At 37.2% G+C, this 17587-nt stretch overlaps 2 protein-coding genes across 9 annotated transcripts in view; both read right to left on the bottom strand.

Moving 5' to 3' along the window:
* The window catches only part of LOC113106802 (amyloid-beta A4 precursor protein-binding family B member 2-like), a 41579-nt gene extending 39885 nt beyond the window's left edge, over nt 1-1694 (bottom strand). For all 7 annotated transcript variants that reach the window (XM_026268827.1, XM_026268842.1, XM_026268848.1 and 4 more), the window contains exon 1: nt 1616-1694. The gene's annotated coding sequence lies outside the window, so the exon portion shown is untranslated. The remainder of the gene's footprint in view (nt 1-1615) is intronic.
* Nucleotides 1695-3680: 1986 nt separating this feature from the next.
* Nucleotides 3681-17523, bottom strand: LOC113106785 (ubiquitin-like modifier-activating enzyme 6). 2 transcript variants are annotated; one of them, XM_026268813.1, is made up of 33 exons: nt 17408-17523; nt 16268-16349; nt 16087-16181; nt 15730-15758; nt 15411-15505; nt 15046-15157; nt 14828-14908; nt 14635-14757; nt 14396-14519; nt 14219-14322; nt 14081-14143; nt 13920-13996; nt 12942-13008; nt 12721-12864; nt 12119-12186; nt 11712-11790; nt 11491-11571; nt 11331-11408; nt 11067-11248; nt 10874-10979; nt 10381-10470; nt 8311-8391; nt 8084-8212; nt 7844-7895; nt 7682-7745; nt 7513-7582; nt 7347-7418; nt 6700-6823; nt 6395-6588; nt 6187-6314; nt 6003-6090; nt 5118-5212; nt 3681-4963 (listed from the first exon to the last, which is right to left on the bottom strand). In XM_026268813.1, exons 1-33 carry the CDS (start codon nt 17475-17477, stop codon nt 4813-4815), a joined length of 3198 nt encoding a protein of 1065 aa, XP_026124598.1. In that variant the 5' UTR covers nt 17478-17523; the 3' UTR covers nt 3681-4812. The 2 variants fall into 2 exon arrangements, with proteins under 2 accessions (XP_026124598.1, XP_026124602.1); XM_026268817.1 differs by lacking the exon at nt 17408-17523 and adding an exon at nt 17203-17363 and having other exon boundaries at nt 4813-4963.
* Between the last annotated feature and the right edge of the window lie 64 nt (nt 17524-17587).

Raw genomic sequence — 17587 nt, 5'->3', positions numbered from 1 at the left:
GACGTTCATCAATGTTGATATGCGAATAAAAACTTAAACTATAATGTCATCATATAACTTGATGTCATCTCTTCAGAAGAGTTGGATTAAACTCCTCAATTAATATTTTATGACTGCTATAATGACTTTATGCACTTTCTGAAACTTGAAAATGATTATTACATAGATTTTTAATGGACGCAAAAAAAATTTGGAAGGAATATTTCAAAAATTAACTGTTTGGAATAAAGTAAATAATAAGAGAATTGTCATTTTTGGGTGAATTAGAAACATTTTCACTGGGGGCTAACTGCTTCTGTATATACATCATTAATATTAATATATATTATTAGTTTTAATTTGTTTACATTTCTATATCAAATTGTTAATAATATTTATATTCATGCCCAATGCTAGAGCTTATAAACAGACAGCCCCATGAAACAGTCAATCACACCCCACATCTCTTGTGGGTAACAGTGGAAGGCCCAAGGATGCAACTGCTTATAGTTTACAAACAGTTTACAAACACACTTATAAGATCATAAAGAGGCCGAACACTAACATCCATGCACCAATGCCATTGGAAACAACACTGCTTTCCAGAAATGCAGCAATCACCTTTGAAGTAACAGCAATTCCCAGAGATGCTCTCAATGTTGCATATGCTTTCTACATTTCGACCCATGAATTATAGGACAGCTAGACATCGCAAACGCCTTACTGTGAAAGACCCCGTGCTGGAGTAGAGTATAATTGGCTATTGTAGTTTTGTGCAAGACTGGAAGGTCCGGGGAATGTGAAATGGTCATACATCTAGAAGATGTCTGCTCTTGGAGCTGACTGTGCCTGCCGCAGAACGAGCGTCATGAAACAGGACGAGAGTCTCGCCACTGCGACGCGCTCCTACAGCAGCGGGTGCGCACATTCAGGCCCACGGGCGCGCTCACGCTAATGATTCTTTCAAACACACATGTAGGTGCTTTAACTTAAACAAACAAGCGCGTTTGCCTCAGCCCTGTATGACAAGACTTTCTATTCCCGCTGCTTTGACTTCTCCATTGGCCTGGCCTTGAACAGGGGGCCGGAGCCTGCAGTAGACATATGAGAGGAGAGAGGCGAGGTGCGTACAAACAAGCGTGGCGAAACAGACGTCCCAACTGGTACTAATTAAATAGCATACATCCTAAGTAACATTAATTGTGAAAGTGTAGGATAAACAGCGAAGCGCAAAGTGACCGGTTAAGCCAAGAAAAATTCAGAAGGAGGTCTGCGACCACACGAACGACCCCCGTTTACAGGCGACCATTCCATTACAAATAGAACGAACTGGGCACCAAAATACGCGGCAAAATCGTTACTGTGTATCAAGCGATAACGTGTTTGTTACTGTAGCAAATCCCGAACGTTCGCTCAGACTATAGAATAATTGAAACATTCAGAAGCCAATCTACTGAGGCGTCTATCTGCCTTCTGCTATCTCTGTTAAAGCGAAGCACGTCCACAACTCAATATTTCCAATCTTTCAAACTCATTACCAACAAAAAGGGCAAACGGCAGAATTAAATGTTCTTAGTTCACAAATTCAGCTGCTCTCATGTCCAGGTTAAGTATTTTGGCAAAGCACATCACTCACCTCAGATGTCAGCACATATTCCCTGTTCTCCTCCTTCTTTTCTGGTTTACCTATCTCGTCTGTTCTCTAGCGAGGTACGATTCGCGAATGAGTCGTTCATTTGAGTCGGACCTTTCTGAATGATTCGTTCACGAAAAATCGGTCCGTACAGTTGTCAACAAATATTGATTCATTGAACCGTTAATCGTGCACGATTCGTAAAGAACCGAAAACCAGGGAGTGAATATTTCGATTGAAGCATCCAAAAACCTTTCTAGAAGAGTGATGAAAATGAATATTACTGTTGTTTAATGTTGATGGTAATGTTGTGTAGTTTATGCTCTAAATGTATGTTTTTATGAAGTGGAAAATGAATGCGACAAATTTAACCAATATATGAATAAAAAAAACCATCCTTGTTAATAAAAAAGGCAATATATGCAAGGAAAAGTAATGAACTAATGATAAACGTCAAATGAAAATGGTTTTCAAAGAGTCACGACAAAACACAAATTTATGGTTAACAGAAGGAGTAGCTTGGATAAAATGCTTTCATTAAAATGAGCAAGTTTATAGTTTACTGGAAACAATATATGTCCACATATGGCATGCCGAGAGGTCAGGAACAAGGTTATGACGTATAAGAACCGCCAATTCATTTTCAACCGGTTCAATGACAAACAAACAGTTCGAAAGAACCGATTCGCAGAAATGAATCGGACTTCCCATCACTACTCTCCTCCCTTCCAGATATCGAGCGCAGGCATCCAATCCGCGTCTCCCCGGAAGGCAGCGGACCAATCAGCCAACGGACCACAAGAAACACATTCCCAGAGAAAAGAGAGAGCGTGACCGAAAGTTTGGAGAGAGGGAAAGAGAGAGAGAGAGAGAGAGAGATCCACACAACACAAGCAAGCCCGAGCAAATGTGACGCTGAAAACAGAAGCTGACCTAATATTTGTTTAAATTAATTTATAAAGCTAGGCTGTAGTAGGGCTAAGTAATTAATGAATGGATTTCACCAAAGATCCCATAACCTTACTTTAATGGGTTTGCGTAAGGAGCTAGCAGCTGTCCAATGTCTAGACTGTTACATCACATCATCTTCCTCAGGAGCCATTATTAACCATCTGTGCTCTTAAATGTCTTTGAGTGTGTGTCGTGTGTGGTGGGGGGACTTTAAGTGTGAACTCTGACCCAACAGGCAGATCATTTGACACAGGGTAAATTGAATTCCTTTGCCTCCCCCTCTGTTTGAACTAGGGTGATTTACACAAAAATTTATCTTTTAAAACAGATTATATGTTATGAATACACACCTTTTCTTTGTGTTTTTTTTTTTTTGTGCTGAAGTATAAAGGCATTTTTTATTGATTTAACCCATCCATCATAAGATAAATTGTTACAAGTGCTTGCATGGAAAAGCTGCAGAAACAACAGAAGGCGTATGTGTCCTGAAATATAAGTTAACATTTAAAAGTCTGAAGTAGGTAAAATGCATAAGTGTCTTATGCTCACCAAGGCTGTATTACTGGATTAAAAATACGGTAAAAACAGCAATATTGTGAAATATTATTACAATTTTAAAAAACTGTTTTCTATTTTAAAATATGTTAAAATGCAGTTTGTTCCTGTGATGCAAAGCTGACCTCTCAGCATCATTACGTCAGTCTTCAGCATCACACGAAATCGTTCTTATGTGCTGATTTGGTGCTTTATGAAACATTTCTTATTTTGCACAAACTGAAATATATTTTTTTCCTAGGATTCTCTAATAAATTGAAAATATATTTTATTTGAAATAAAGCATTAACATTTTCTAACATTATAAGCGTTAATTTAATGCATCCTTGCTTAATTAAACCGTTATTGTCTGAATACTCGATTTTGATTGGCAGGCAGGTGTGCATTAAAAGAGTTTAATCACTTTTCTATATAAATGTGGTGCTTTCATCGACACACAAACACTTACAAGTGTACAGTTTCATATATCAGTATTATATTATATTTTACTATACTATACACTACCACAAACTGCCTTCTTGTTGAAAGATGAAATGAGAGAAAACAGTAAATCCATTTCGAATTGATTTAAATGTTAAATTTATTGTACTTTCTGTTGAAAACTTCAACTTTGACATATCTTCCGATCACTGGTTTAGCTCCTTTTGATATCATCAGATATATTTATACAAACCGTAAATACCGGACATCATAAGAGGGAATTCTCTACATCTTGATGCCATTTAAAGGGATCGAACTAGAAAACCTTTCCGTGTTTTTTCTTTGTGCATTCCAACATATCCACAGTAAGCTCAAAACTCAGTGTTGGGTCTGGTTGTGTGTGTGTGTGTTATTTCTGATCACTACTGCCAGTTACATGTGTGCTAAGCAACAGCCAACTGCTTAGGATGAGTCAATGTCATCAACAAGTCTACAAGTGCAGCGAGTTATTTGTGAAAAGCCTGTTTTGATGTTAAGACGCAGGTTGGACTTAATGATATGAATACACCATCATTTAGGAGGTGATGTCTATACATTATTGTCAATTATGTAGAGTCTCATCCTTTGGTGCTCTCGAATATCTTCAAGCAGTTGTTAGTCGCAGACAAACAGACATTGGACACTGTTAAATATAGCGCCCTCTTGTGGTATTACACAGAATATATTTTGAACATTGTATCTGCAACATTACAATGCAATTTTCTTTTCCTCATCAGTATTCTCTGAAAGCAAAAATCCGGGGAAACCAGTGGTGAAGAATCGCTGAATGCTGATGATTAACAATTTAAAATCTTTGGCGTTTATGTTGCTTACACTTACTGATGACTTTTCTGCAGTATCCTGCCAGAACGTGCAAATAAACTACCACTGATTCATGATGAATGTTGGTCTCCTACGTGCCCTCTAGTGACTTTTACCAAGTCCTCCACCAGTCTAAGAGACTAACATACAATAATTAGCCCTGGGGAAGTCGTGTAAACTTTAGTTTTACTCTTTAGAGTATTAATATTATAATAATTATTGTAGTCACATTGAAGCACAATATAATTATCTTAAGGCATCTGCACAGACAATGCTGTGCAATAAAATGAAAACCCGTAGAAAACAAAAATTCACTATGTACAATGAGTCAGATCAAGTGCTAAACCACTTGTGGTCCACAGGGCAAGAGAGCGAAGAGAGAGTGTGTGTGTGTGTGTGTGTGTGTGTGTGTGTCAGGCAGTCTCTCCACTCTTGCTTTCTCGACTGAAGTAATAGCGCACTGGGGGACTGGGCAGGTCTTCGTCACCATCCACCTCCGGGGCAAATGATACGGTAAGGTCAACATACTTCCTGCCTGCCGAGGGTTTGATCAGTTTATGCATTCTGTAAGAAGAGAAATAAAGGTACTGTCATGGAAGTGCATAAGAAAACCTGAAGTACGTGTCATTATTTTGACAACTGTGTTTGATCACAGTAGTCACATAGAAATGACACACTTCAGTTTAAAAGTCTAGGTTATTTTACTGCTGGGCCTTACGTCAGTTTGAGTCTTTTGTTATGGCCTGGCATCACTGGCACATACAGCATCTTCACTCCGTGAACAACCATGGTGGGCTCAATTCCGTACTCCTCCTAAGAATTAAGCATAAACGTAATTCTTACATTATGCACTCTGCAATGATTAATTAATGCTAAAACAACAAATCATTCGCCCTCAGAGACCCAGGCATTTTTGATGTATTTTTTATAAAATGGATAGTTCCAGTCCTTGGTTCTAATTTGACTGAGCCACGATCAAAGCTGTTGGAAATTATTCGGAGGAACTACATTGTTTGGTGGAAGAATACTGTTTTCATTAATATCTTTACACTTTATTAGCTCAGTTATATTTTGTTTAACCTTACTACGTATATGGAATAGCTGTTTAATAAAAGCAATAAGCCCCATGAAGCCGTGGTTTACAGTGCATTTCTGTAATCATTCTAAGATGCTGATTTGCTGCTCAACAAACATTTCTTATCAATGTTGAAAAGTGCTTAATATCACTGGAATCACTGATACATGTTTTTTTTTTTAGGATTTTTGATTAATAGACAGTTAAAAATATCTTTTATACAATGTGAAGTCTTAACTGTCAGTTTAATAAAAGTATAAATTTCCTTGATAAAAGAAAAAGAAATACGTATAGAGAACAACTTGTATGACAGATTAAGAAAATCTGTCAAAATTGTTCAAAAGCTTACGAAATTGGATCCAAGAAAGTAGACAGTGATGTTGCCATGTTAAATTTCAGAGCAAAAGTTGCTGTTTTAATCCATATTTGGGTATTATCGACCTTCCAAAACGTATTTTTGGTGCAGTGGGTCTCCGAAAGCTAAAGTGCGCACCCCATTTTTGATCTGGAAGCTCAAACCCTACACACCTTTACTGCGTTCATGAAATCAGACAAGGTAAAGTCCTCATGACCAAAGATAGTCCAACGGTCCCAGATAGAAAAGGAGATATCATCTCTAGTCAAAACAAAAGGATCAAATTGGCCCAAGATTAAGAAACGTACATCTTTTCATTTTTACAAGTGTGAATCCGTGCAGGAGTGTTGCGGTTACCTGATCTGGGTTCTCTTGACCTGAGCGGTTTCTGTGAGCACCATGACTGGAATGGCCAGGTTGAAGAAACAGTTTTTAAATAACTCAAATCCATAACCACCAGCGACTTTTATCAACTCCAATGACACCTGCAAAGAATGAATAATGCAACAATCATAAATACATAAAGCAATGGACTGAACACAATGGTAATTAGGCTTTCTCTCACCAGTCCTGCGACAGCCGCTGTAGATGTGGCGATAGCGGGGATGATTTTGCCAGCGATTCGTTTGGTTTGTAGTCTGTCAGCGGCCTCGATGGCGTACATATGAGCTCGCAGAGCTGACGCTGATGCTACGAAATCCATGTGTCCGTTTGAGTCGTCATCCTTTTCAAAGAAAAGAGGAGTCATACGTAGCCTCTCTAAAGACAAAGAAAGGAAAAAGACAGAGAGGAACAGTGTGTGAAAACAGGAGGATATCATAGTCTGGCTCATACAGCTGTTAGACGTTGTGTGTGAGTGTATCAACTCACCCGGTGTCACAAAGCTGGAGCTGATGGCCTCCTGTAGCTGGGAGATTGCTTGTCTTTCCTCTTCACTGCTTACTGTCATCTGCAACTGATCAGGCTTCTTAACAGTCTCATCGGTCTCTATATGCTGATACAAAAACTCAACACTTAGTGACCGATCTTAAAGGGGAAGTGAGCAATTTCAGTCTGGCACACGTATCAAATAGATGTCATTGGCTCTTAAGCACAGGAATCCTGGTGGTAAGATTGGAAATCAGTTTACTGGTCACAATACAATAATATTGCAATTCTATTTGCAGGGATACCTAATTTTATTTTTGGGGGGTAAATATTTACTTAAAGTACCCCCTTATATCCAACATTTCAATATTATCCCATATAACCGTTTTATTTTCATTGTGTTTTATTTAAAAATTATTTTACATTTTTATGATTTAATTAGCTATTATGTTTTCATCAACTCACAAACCCAATTTGGAAGCGCCTGCTTTATATATAGTTATACAATGAAAAAACCTGATGAAAAAACACGGGTACAATTACTTAGTTCTCCTTTAAACAACTCAAAATGATGTCACGTTCAATTAATAGAGTTGAATCAGACACATTTTCATTGCAATACAGTACATAATAAGTGAAAGAACAGATACCTTTTCAGCTGGTTTGTATTCAGGGACCTCCACCTCTGCTAAAACACTTGAAACAGCCTCGTAGGAAATTTGCTATGAATTATAAAACGGCAACAAAACATAACGTGAGAATTTTCTTCAGGTGGCACACGAGTAAAAAAAGACAAACATTAAACATTCCTCTTACCTCTTCTGAATGAGGAATATTATAAATTCCAGCAAAAAGGCGAGCTGCGCTGACAACGAAACTGAAATGCCTGATGGAGGAAAAACAACAATATTTCTAATTCTGTTTCACCTCTTTAAAAAATTCCTACTTCTGTCTCTATAAACAGAATATTAACTCAGATCCTCACAGTGGGTCATTGAGGTCGAACTCTATTGGAGAAGGCGGCCGTTTCGGAGACTGCCAGAACAGACCTGAAAACAGAGGAAAACGATCTGAGCCGGGTGAAGACGAGACTCTGTTGGTGTTTAATACAGCGTTTCTGCATTAATGAGCGAAGCATGCAACTTACTGCCGTCTTTTAGCCGTGTGTCCAGTGGAAATGAATGCAGTAGTTGTAATGCCTGAAGTATTATAATTAAAAAGGCACACTGTAAACATATCCCCATATAAAAACACTTCATTCTTAATAGGGAATGAATTATTATATAATAAAGCATTATTACTATTCTGTAAACAACCTCCAAAGCCTGAAATGATAAGTCTAAGATGATCTCCATTATTAAAGATTTATGCAAAATGGTTCCGATACCTTTCTTTTGAAGTACTTGTCGAATTTGAGTCGAGCGAGAGCTAGACAGTGATCCCACTGAGTGGGTCTCCGACTCAGCAACTTAATGACCTGAAATGATCCCTCCATAGTCTCCCCAGCCATCATCCTCTGCACACACAAGAACTGAAATCAGACCCCTGACAAGGCTTGTTCAACACCAACAAGGCTAAATTAGTGTTTAGACAAGCATGTAGTATTATCCTTACCCGTAACACCTCTTGAGCTGATGAATGAGTCTGCCAGAAGATGTTATAGATGGAGGGTTTGTGGGAGAAAGCACTCTCAAACTATACAAAACAAAAACAAGATCACAAATCAGAACACTCACAACATCTCCAAGTACTATTAAGAGACGATCGAACCCCGAACTTAACCTTTTTGGACATTTTTGACTCATTTTGTTTTTGTTTCTCTATTTATTTTTTATTTTTTTTAAATGAAACAATATCTTTGGAGTGGTACTAAACTTGGCACCTCTTTAGAAGCGCAAATGACTTCAAAAAATTAGTCTAAGTGGTTTTAAAAAAAGTCATATCTTGGCTGTTTGCAATAAAAATGGACCTAAGAATAGGAGATGAAAGAAGAGATGCAAAAACAGATCTGTTTTTGCAAAAAAAAAAAAAACAATAACAGTTTTTAAAGGGTTACTCCACCCCAAAATGACAATTTTGTCATTAATCACTTACCCCCAATGTCATTCCAAACCCCTAAAAGCTTTGACCATCTTCAGAACTCAATTTTTTTTTGAAAACCGAGAGGCTTGTGACTGTCCTATTGACTGCCAAATAAGTTACACTGTCAAGGTCCAGAAAAGTATGAAAGACATCGTCAGAAGAGTCCATCTGCCATCAGTGATTCAACCGTAACATTGTGATGTGACAAGAATACTTTTTGTACGCGAATAAAACAAAAATAATGACTTTATTCAACAATTCCTTTGTCAACAGTCTCCTCTGTGTCTCTCCATATCACTGAAACTGCCTATTCTCTTCTGTGTCAGCCGCGCCACAAGGATGCGCTGTTTTCTTTCAAAATCAAGGTATAAATACCAGCAGAAACAGCGCATCCTTGCAAGTATAGGTCTCTGCAGGAAAGTAATGGGAGTTACACGATCAAGGTGTTTTTACACCATGATACCTGATTAGTTGATGTAATAGTGACGTTAGGTTTAGGGGTGGGGTTGGGTAAGGGGGATAATTTAGATTGCATGATTCAGAAACACCCAGCAGTTTCAAAACACCCATATGGTGATAAACGCCCACTTTTGCTCTGCAGAGACCTAAGTCTCCATCCTTGTGCATAGAGCAGCATAGAGACACATAGGAGAGGAATTGTTGAATAAAGTCATTATTTTTGTTTTATTTGCGTACAAAAAGTATTCTCGCCGCTTCATAATGTTACTTTTGAAACACTGATGGCAGATGGAATATTCTGATGACCTTGACAGTGTAACTTATTTGCCGGTCTATGGGAAGGTCATCCAAAAAATCCTAATTGTGTTCCGAAGATGAGCTTTTACAGGTTTGGAACAACAACGGGGTAAGTGATTAATGACAACATTTTCATTTTGGGATGGAGTATCCCTTTAATATCTGTTATATATACCATGCACAATGCTGAACAAGCACACATAGAAATGCGCGAGTATAACATCCAGAGTGCAAAAGATTCACAAAGGAAGGTTAATTAAGTTTTCTTCAATTAAGGATTCTTCTGACTAGATCTTCAATCTATGTCTACATTAAAACATTTATCAAATGTTCCAGAATAAAGATCTAATCATGTCCCTGAGTGATCATGCATTTAAGTGGATTTGGGGATTTATTTTGGTGTTTATTTGAAATATAATGTGATGGTAATGACATTTAAAACTTTTTGGAGAAAAGTTGGAGAAGACTTGAAATGGATGGTTTTCGAATGAAAACACTAAACTATTTTGGTAAAAACTAGGGCTGTCAAATCAATTAATCGCGATTAAATCGCAACCAAAAAAATTTTTGACATACAATTATTTTGGTTGCAATTAATCGCGATTAATCGATTTGACAGCCCTAGTAAAAACACCTAATAAAAGCTACTTGCAAAAAATATTAAATGATAAAAAAATTATTTTGTGTCTTCAAAATTTCACACTGTTGCCCTGGCTATTATTTGCTATAGTCACTTTTCATTTCAATGATAACCATATTAAAAAACTTGAGAAAACTGAACAGTTCTCAAAATACTTGGCATGACAGCAGTAATAGAACATTTTTATTAAATAAAACAAAACTAACCTTGTCTCTGGCCCACTGTATGGTGTGTTCAATAACGGCAGGAAAAGATTTAAGAGTGCAAAACGGAATCTCCTCCTCTGGTGGGTCTCTCTAAGAGAAATAGAAAAAGAAAAAAACATGGACAACAAATAGGTAAACTGGCACACAACCGATGCATACACATGCTGAACATGATTTCACCAAGTACTACATGCTCCTGGATCAACATCCTTGTAGATCCTGGAACAACATTACAATCAACCAATCAGAATTGAGGGACACGTTTTCAAGAAATGTCAGTTTTAGGCTAACAATCAGGGTTAGATGCTTCTTCATCCTTGTTAATCAGCCATCATTTCCCTCTTATTTTAGGAATTAACTATGGGTAGGGTTAGGTTTAGGCGTAGTGATTGTATTAGGTCTGTCTTTTTGGACAGTAATGTTGATCCAGGAACAAGTCTTACTTGGCAAAATCACCACGACCATATACACATACACAAACATACACACTCACATGGCTGTTGTAGGACTCAGTGAGGAATGGGACGATGATCTCAGTGTGTCCTTTCGTACCCATGGTACCAGAGTCTAACAGAGCTTTCTGATTGGATACACTCCGACTGTAAGATCACAAAACAACCACTGAAGAATGTGAAGCACAAGTGTAATACAAAAACAATTATTTCCGCTGTTATATAATGAATTACCTATCCACATATCTCCGTGCCTCCACGTTGTCCAGTGCAGTGACCACCAGGTTGAGTCGGGAGAAGAAAGCGTCGCTGTACATGTCCTCTGTAGCGGGACACACTTTATTCAGATGAGCATCTATTTGCAGCTCTGGGTTTATTTCTAAAGAAGCTGCTGCTGCTGTAGTGCTCTTCGGCTTCTACAGAGAGAGGAAATCCAACTTATGAGAGACATGTAATTCACGATTGAAAGAGTTAACAACTATCCAATGATTAAGATACCCGTATATGCTGAGGTCTGAAGAGAAACTGCCTGTTGAGGTTGGATTTCTCAATCAAATCTGGATCTGTGATGCATATCTAAGAATAAAAAATAGCATTTTAAGAATTGGACCAACTTTCCATTACTCATGTAAATGACAAAAAAAATGTATTTCCCCACCTCTCCCGAGCATCTGTTCAATCCGACACCCATTAGTGCCATATTCTTCAGCATCTCACAGCCGATAGCACCACAGCCCACCTACATTCACATTTTTAATGCAATCAAACCGTAGGACAATGCATCTACGCAAAGAATATATACTAAGAATAAAATAAACAATGTCGAGTGACATTTGCTCTTTGCTCTTCTACTGTGTCGTCTATTATTTTTTCACTCACCATAAAGACTTGACATTTGTGCAGTTTCAAACACATTGACTCTCCGATACATGCCCTCAACGCATCGTACCGGTCTCCCCTACAAACACCAAAACCACACTTCGAAAATTAGGCCATTTCCAGTGAAAACACGGCTCTTATATGAAATGTTTGAAGCTTGATTTGTAATTGTTTCAGTTTATTTGAATGCTTGCTTTGTCTTATTTGAAGTCATTTTAAGGCCCCCTTGGAGCACTGAAGTAAAATGATGACAGAATACGAAGTTTTTGCATGAACTATTCTTGAAGTAAAAATGGTAATGTCTGTACGCGATAAGACCAAAAAACAATTGACCATTCTACAAAGCTAGTAGAAACATGAATTAACAAAACAAGATTGTGGAGCTCAATACTTGGCATCATGCTCACCTTGGGGCAAATTCCTCAGCAGGAAGAGATTGGAAGGGCTGAATCACCTCTATCGCATCCAGATAAAACTGTAGAAACGCACACATATAAAAAAGAATGAATAGTATTTCTTCCTATCAGTGTCGTGCACTACAATTAAAAAGTTTGGGGACAGTAAGATTTCTTTTTTTTAAGCAATTCATATTTTGATTTAGCAAGGATGCATTAAATTGATCGCAAGTGACAGCAAAGACTTAAATTGTTACTCTTTTTATATAAATAAATAAATGCTGCTGTTTTAAACTTTCCATTCATCAAAGAATCCTGTATCACGGTTTTCACAAAAATATTAAGCACTAATAATAGCAAATGTTTCTTAAGCACCAAATTTAGCACAACTTTATATTTTAAAATGTAATAAATTCATTTTACATATATAATAGTATTTTTAATATAAAACATACTACTATATTATAATATATTATCTGTATTTTTAAACAAATAAATACAGAACTGGTGTGCAGAAGAGATTTCTTTTAAACAACAATTTAAAAAATGTAACAGACGCCAAACATTTGAATAGTAATGTACATTAACGACAAACCGTCTGACCTTTGACTTACCCACTGCTGAAGAGGAGAAAACTTTCCAGTGAGAGCCTTTAAAACCTCTTGACTGGCAAACCCACCCACCACTGCCGCTAGAGGAGAGAGACATCCCCTCGCACAGCGCGACACGCTCCTCACCTGCTCCTGGTTTATGCTTACCTGACGACACACACATTTACATTAAAAGATGGAAATCTGAAGATGTGCACAACAGGAAGTGCTTGTGTGAAACTGACTTTGTTTTTAAGTGTTCTGCTGATCTCCTCTGTGAGCTTCAGGAGCAGCTCAGCATCCTGCAAACAACTACACACAGCAGAGGGAAATAATCCAGCACAATGTTATTCGTCCATGTCAATCATAATCAGAGAGAGAGCAAAATATTCACACTTAATGAGAAATGACACAGCTAATATCTGATGCTAATAAAGTTTCAGTAATTAAATTTGGGAAATTAAGCTTAGTATGCCGCTCAGTGTGCTGTGTTCACAGGTTTAAGGGCATCTCTCAGATAAACAAACTTCATTTGATAAAATATATTGTCTTCTATCATCATATACACCCATTTTTTTATTTTTGGATATACACACAAAAACTTAAAAGGACTTCACAACAACCCTTCAAAATAAAGGTTTGGGTTAACTTGAACAGTTGTGAAAGAAATATATTACTACTGTATAGTAGAATGTACATCTTAAAGTACTAAAAAATAATTAGTTAAAAATAATTACTTAATTAAAATAATAATTATTAAACTTATTTAAGAAATATGCAATTTGTCATCAATGCTTTAAATATAACAGTAAATATGTTGTGCAGCAAATAGTTTGATAACAAAAAGTGTTAAATAAAGAAAAAATAATTGTTCATTTTCATTTGATAATATTTTTAAAGTGAAATGAAACTAAATGTTTTATGCCTTATTTTAGGAAAAATAAAAGCAGAATTGGTGTGTGTCCAAAACATGTGACACGGTCAAAATTAATCATTTGAGAAGTGCTGTTCTGGTCAATTATTTTAGCCTTCCAAAACTCTTTTGGCTGTTGAAATGTTGGTGCATCACTAATAGAAATAAACCCTCTTGCCCTCAGTCACTGCTTAATCATGCTACACCTACTTTAAGGCCAAATCCTATTGAAAACATGGTGATTTGCTGCTGGTTAAGCAGCTCACTAGGGTTTGAAACAGTGCCTAAAAGATCAAAAATGTGTATTTACCCAATGTTGGGGAGTCTAGCATGCTGCTCCTGGAAAGCATCCAAAGCTAACATGATTGTATGGAGCTGCAGTGGGGCCTGATTGGATAAGGACACATTTATTAAGTTCAAAAGCGACTGATTCTCACGTCAGTATTGATGAATGGACTCTATATTTCTGACCTCTGGTTTACTAAAGTCTGGAGTAAGGAGCCGGGGGTCAGATAACTCCTGCTCCATCGTCTCCTACAACAGAGAAAACAGTTAATCACTGCTCTTCACCAATATTAAACAGACCAACTAAAGGTGGTGTTTACTTACAAAGGTGAAGGTTTTGGGCATCTTGACCAGGCGGAAGATTCCTGCATGAGTGTACGGCTTGAATGACGAGGTATCGCCAATCGTAAAACTGTAGGGAGAGAGAACTAAATACACACACAGAGTTATGTAAGTAGAGAACGTCTCCATGCATGATGACTGTAGAGTTTGTGTTTATACCTGTAACTTGGTGAGTGGTACCATTGAGTTCACTCATTCCATTGATCTCTTTAAAACACACACTCTGCCCAGTCTGGAGACCATGTGTTCGGCTGTCCATACATGTCACAACACCAGGATTCCCCTGCGAATGGATTTCAAACAGGAAGTTAAAAAGCAACTCAAATCACAGAACTCTAATGTTCAGCATTCAGACTAAACGTGACAAAAGAAATGAGGGAGTGAAGGTTTGACATTACCTGGCTGATGTTTTGGATGAAGAGCTCTTTTGGCTCTTCTCCCGTTGGGTCCGACACTTCAAATGCCTCCCCAAAATCACAGAACACTCGCGAGCAGATACCAAACACGTCACAGCCAATGAACTGCACCAGAAATGCATTTTAAAGCACCCAAACAAAGAGTAATATTAAGTATGTCTGGGAATGACCGTACCTTAATAGGAGGCCGCTGAGAGTGGCAGAAATGATCGATTCGTTTCTGTAAGCTCAGCTTCGTTTCGGTTAACACTACACACTGAAGAAATAAACACAAGAATAGAGACATAATCAAGTATGTTATGAACGTAATAATAATGATCTGACTGGAATGAAGTTAAATCATATGAAACGTTTGTTGCACTTTAAACTTAGCTGTAGTCAGCGGAGACCAACCTGGTATCTCTTTAGGAAGCTGAGGTCAGTGTTTTCATCCAGGACATCGGTGGACACACTGACATGAACGTATGGGTTTAACTCAGCCACTCGAGAATGGACAGCCTCCACCCTTATAGAAAAAGAAAATCAATATGATAACTGCACATCTTCATAGAAATAAAGAATTAGAGTCTGATAAGGCCACAGAGGCATATGAGTTCATTAGAGGTGGACGATGTGGTTATATATATCTTATAAAATTAATTTTATATCAAGGTATATATATATTGGACTATATATAGTCACAGTTTAGATGATTTTGTTCTAGAAAAGATAATAAAAATAAGGACTAAATTCAGTTTGCTTGAAACAAAAGTAACCACCTTTTCTTCTGGCTATGCACATCCTCCTCTCTGATGAAGAAATTGGTGCCAAGATCCCAAACTTCACATTGCTTACAGTCATGAAGAGTGACTGCCTACAAACACACGTGCAGAAACTCATAATACAGTCATAATACAACTGAAAAAATTAACTGATCATGAAACAGTCCAAATCACATATAACAGTAAAAAAAAATTCACAATATTTTATATATAATATTTCAAAATTAACTTTAACAAAACATTATACCAAAAAATACTAATTCCATAAAAGTGTATATAGAAAAAACAGAAACATATATCTAGACATTTATCTTACCTTCACTCCTGCCAGAACAATGTTTTTTGCTGCACAACATGAGAGATTTTTAATTAGAACTTTACAAAAATGGCTGAAAATAAATGAATTGGATGAGACTGAAAATGATGTACATGGTATTAAATGTATAACTTATAGGATATGAGAGCAAGGAGTTTCGAAACTGAAGAAATACATATAGATAAATCACTGACATTTCAGATCATGATATTCAAGAAACTAGGTAATTCTTACTCCCTGATACTAATGTACAGCCTTTTATAAAGAGATCGTAAATGCTTGTAAATAGGAAAGGAATGAAATACACATATGAATACGAGAAAAGGGCTGAAGCGGTGTATGGACGGCACAGCTCACCTATTTCCACTCCAAGGGCTCCTATTCCACTGAGAAACACAGAGGACTGGGCCATCTGTTGCATAGCACTGTCTCCCAGCACATAACGCTGCCGACTACACACACACACACACACACACACACACACACAGTTAGAAGCAGATTCTCTCTCAGTGTTTCAGCTTCAGTATTAACAGTGTACCTGTACAGAGAGTCATCTATGTCCATGGCATCAGCCATAGTGGGAAGGGGACAGGGGTGTCCTGGTGTTCCTCTGTTAGATTCTGTACCAGAGATAAAGAGCATCTATTCAAGAGCATCTTATTTGTTGCCTTTTTTCTCTATCACACTTTAGAAATCATCAGAAATTATATATCACTTGAAAACTTAAAATCTCAAAATTCATCCTTTGATACCAATTTTAAATTCAAATATTGCATTAACATGAAAATGGTACATCAAAATAATGTAACAAAATGTTTTCAGTCATGAATTATAAAAAAATTAGTTTTGGAATCATGAACTTTTAAGTCTAAGTTAAAAAATGTGAGTGACTGTTAACAGGTTAATTCGCAGACCATTTTGACAGAAAAAAAACTCACATACATGCTCACATACTGTTAAACGGTTCGACTCATTCATTCAAAAGAACCGATTCAAAAGAACGAATCATTTTAACATCGATCTGCATGGCCTGCAATCACATTTTAGAACAAAAATGTATTCAAAATTACTTTTCAGGACCGTATTAATTTCAATGAATGTTCTAGGTTTGGAAAACAACTTTAAAATTCCCTGATGAGCATTGGAGCCCTGAGAAACATGACAACTATCTTTACTTCTGCCTGCAATGCCATGACAGTTTTATGCTTTGTCATGTTTCACATGACATATCCTTGTCAAGTGAGCCACACAATATGAATTTAAAAATTTTTTTTTTATAATAAATAAAAAAAGACGATATATTTGAGCACTGCCACACGCAATCTCACATCTAACGCGTATTATTTCCTCCATTTAAAGACCCTAAATGTATATCTAAAATACAAAACAAATCACATCATCACAAAAACATCTTGCATTTAACCAGAGGACGTTAAACATGTCCTAAAATAATTAATTTATCATATTGCTTACTCATATCTCTATATCATTAGCACACAGGCTAGCTGAGCTGATCACTAAAATAGCCGAGCGTTATTTGTTTATCTAGAAACAGTTAAACCGAATCTGCAGGCAAGGTCCTGCTTAATGCGCCTTTACGCCTGCGGTGGTTTGTATTCAGTAAGTCGATGTTTAAAGGAATGTCTGTAATAAGGAAGAACAGCTTTGAATTAGCTACCTGTCAATGTGCGAGAGGAAGGGGAGCAGCACACTTCTTCTACTGCGCATGCGCAGTGGGGTTTCGTCATGGGAACTCACTACCGCCACCTCGAGGAATAGATTACTCGTCCATTCCTGTAAAGAAGGATATCCTTTGGACCATTAAAAAAGTGAATTAAGTTTTTTTGTGTTTTTTTGT

This window comes from Carassius auratus, chromosome 1 (genome assembly GCF_003368295.1).
Source record: "Carassius auratus strain Wakin chromosome 1, ASM336829v1, whole genome shotgun sequence".
In the NCBI taxonomy this organism is placed as follows: domain Eukaryota; kingdom Metazoa; phylum Chordata; class Actinopteri; order Cypriniformes; family Cyprinidae; genus Carassius; species Carassius auratus.
This window is presented reverse-complemented; position numbering and strand designations above follow the sequence as displayed.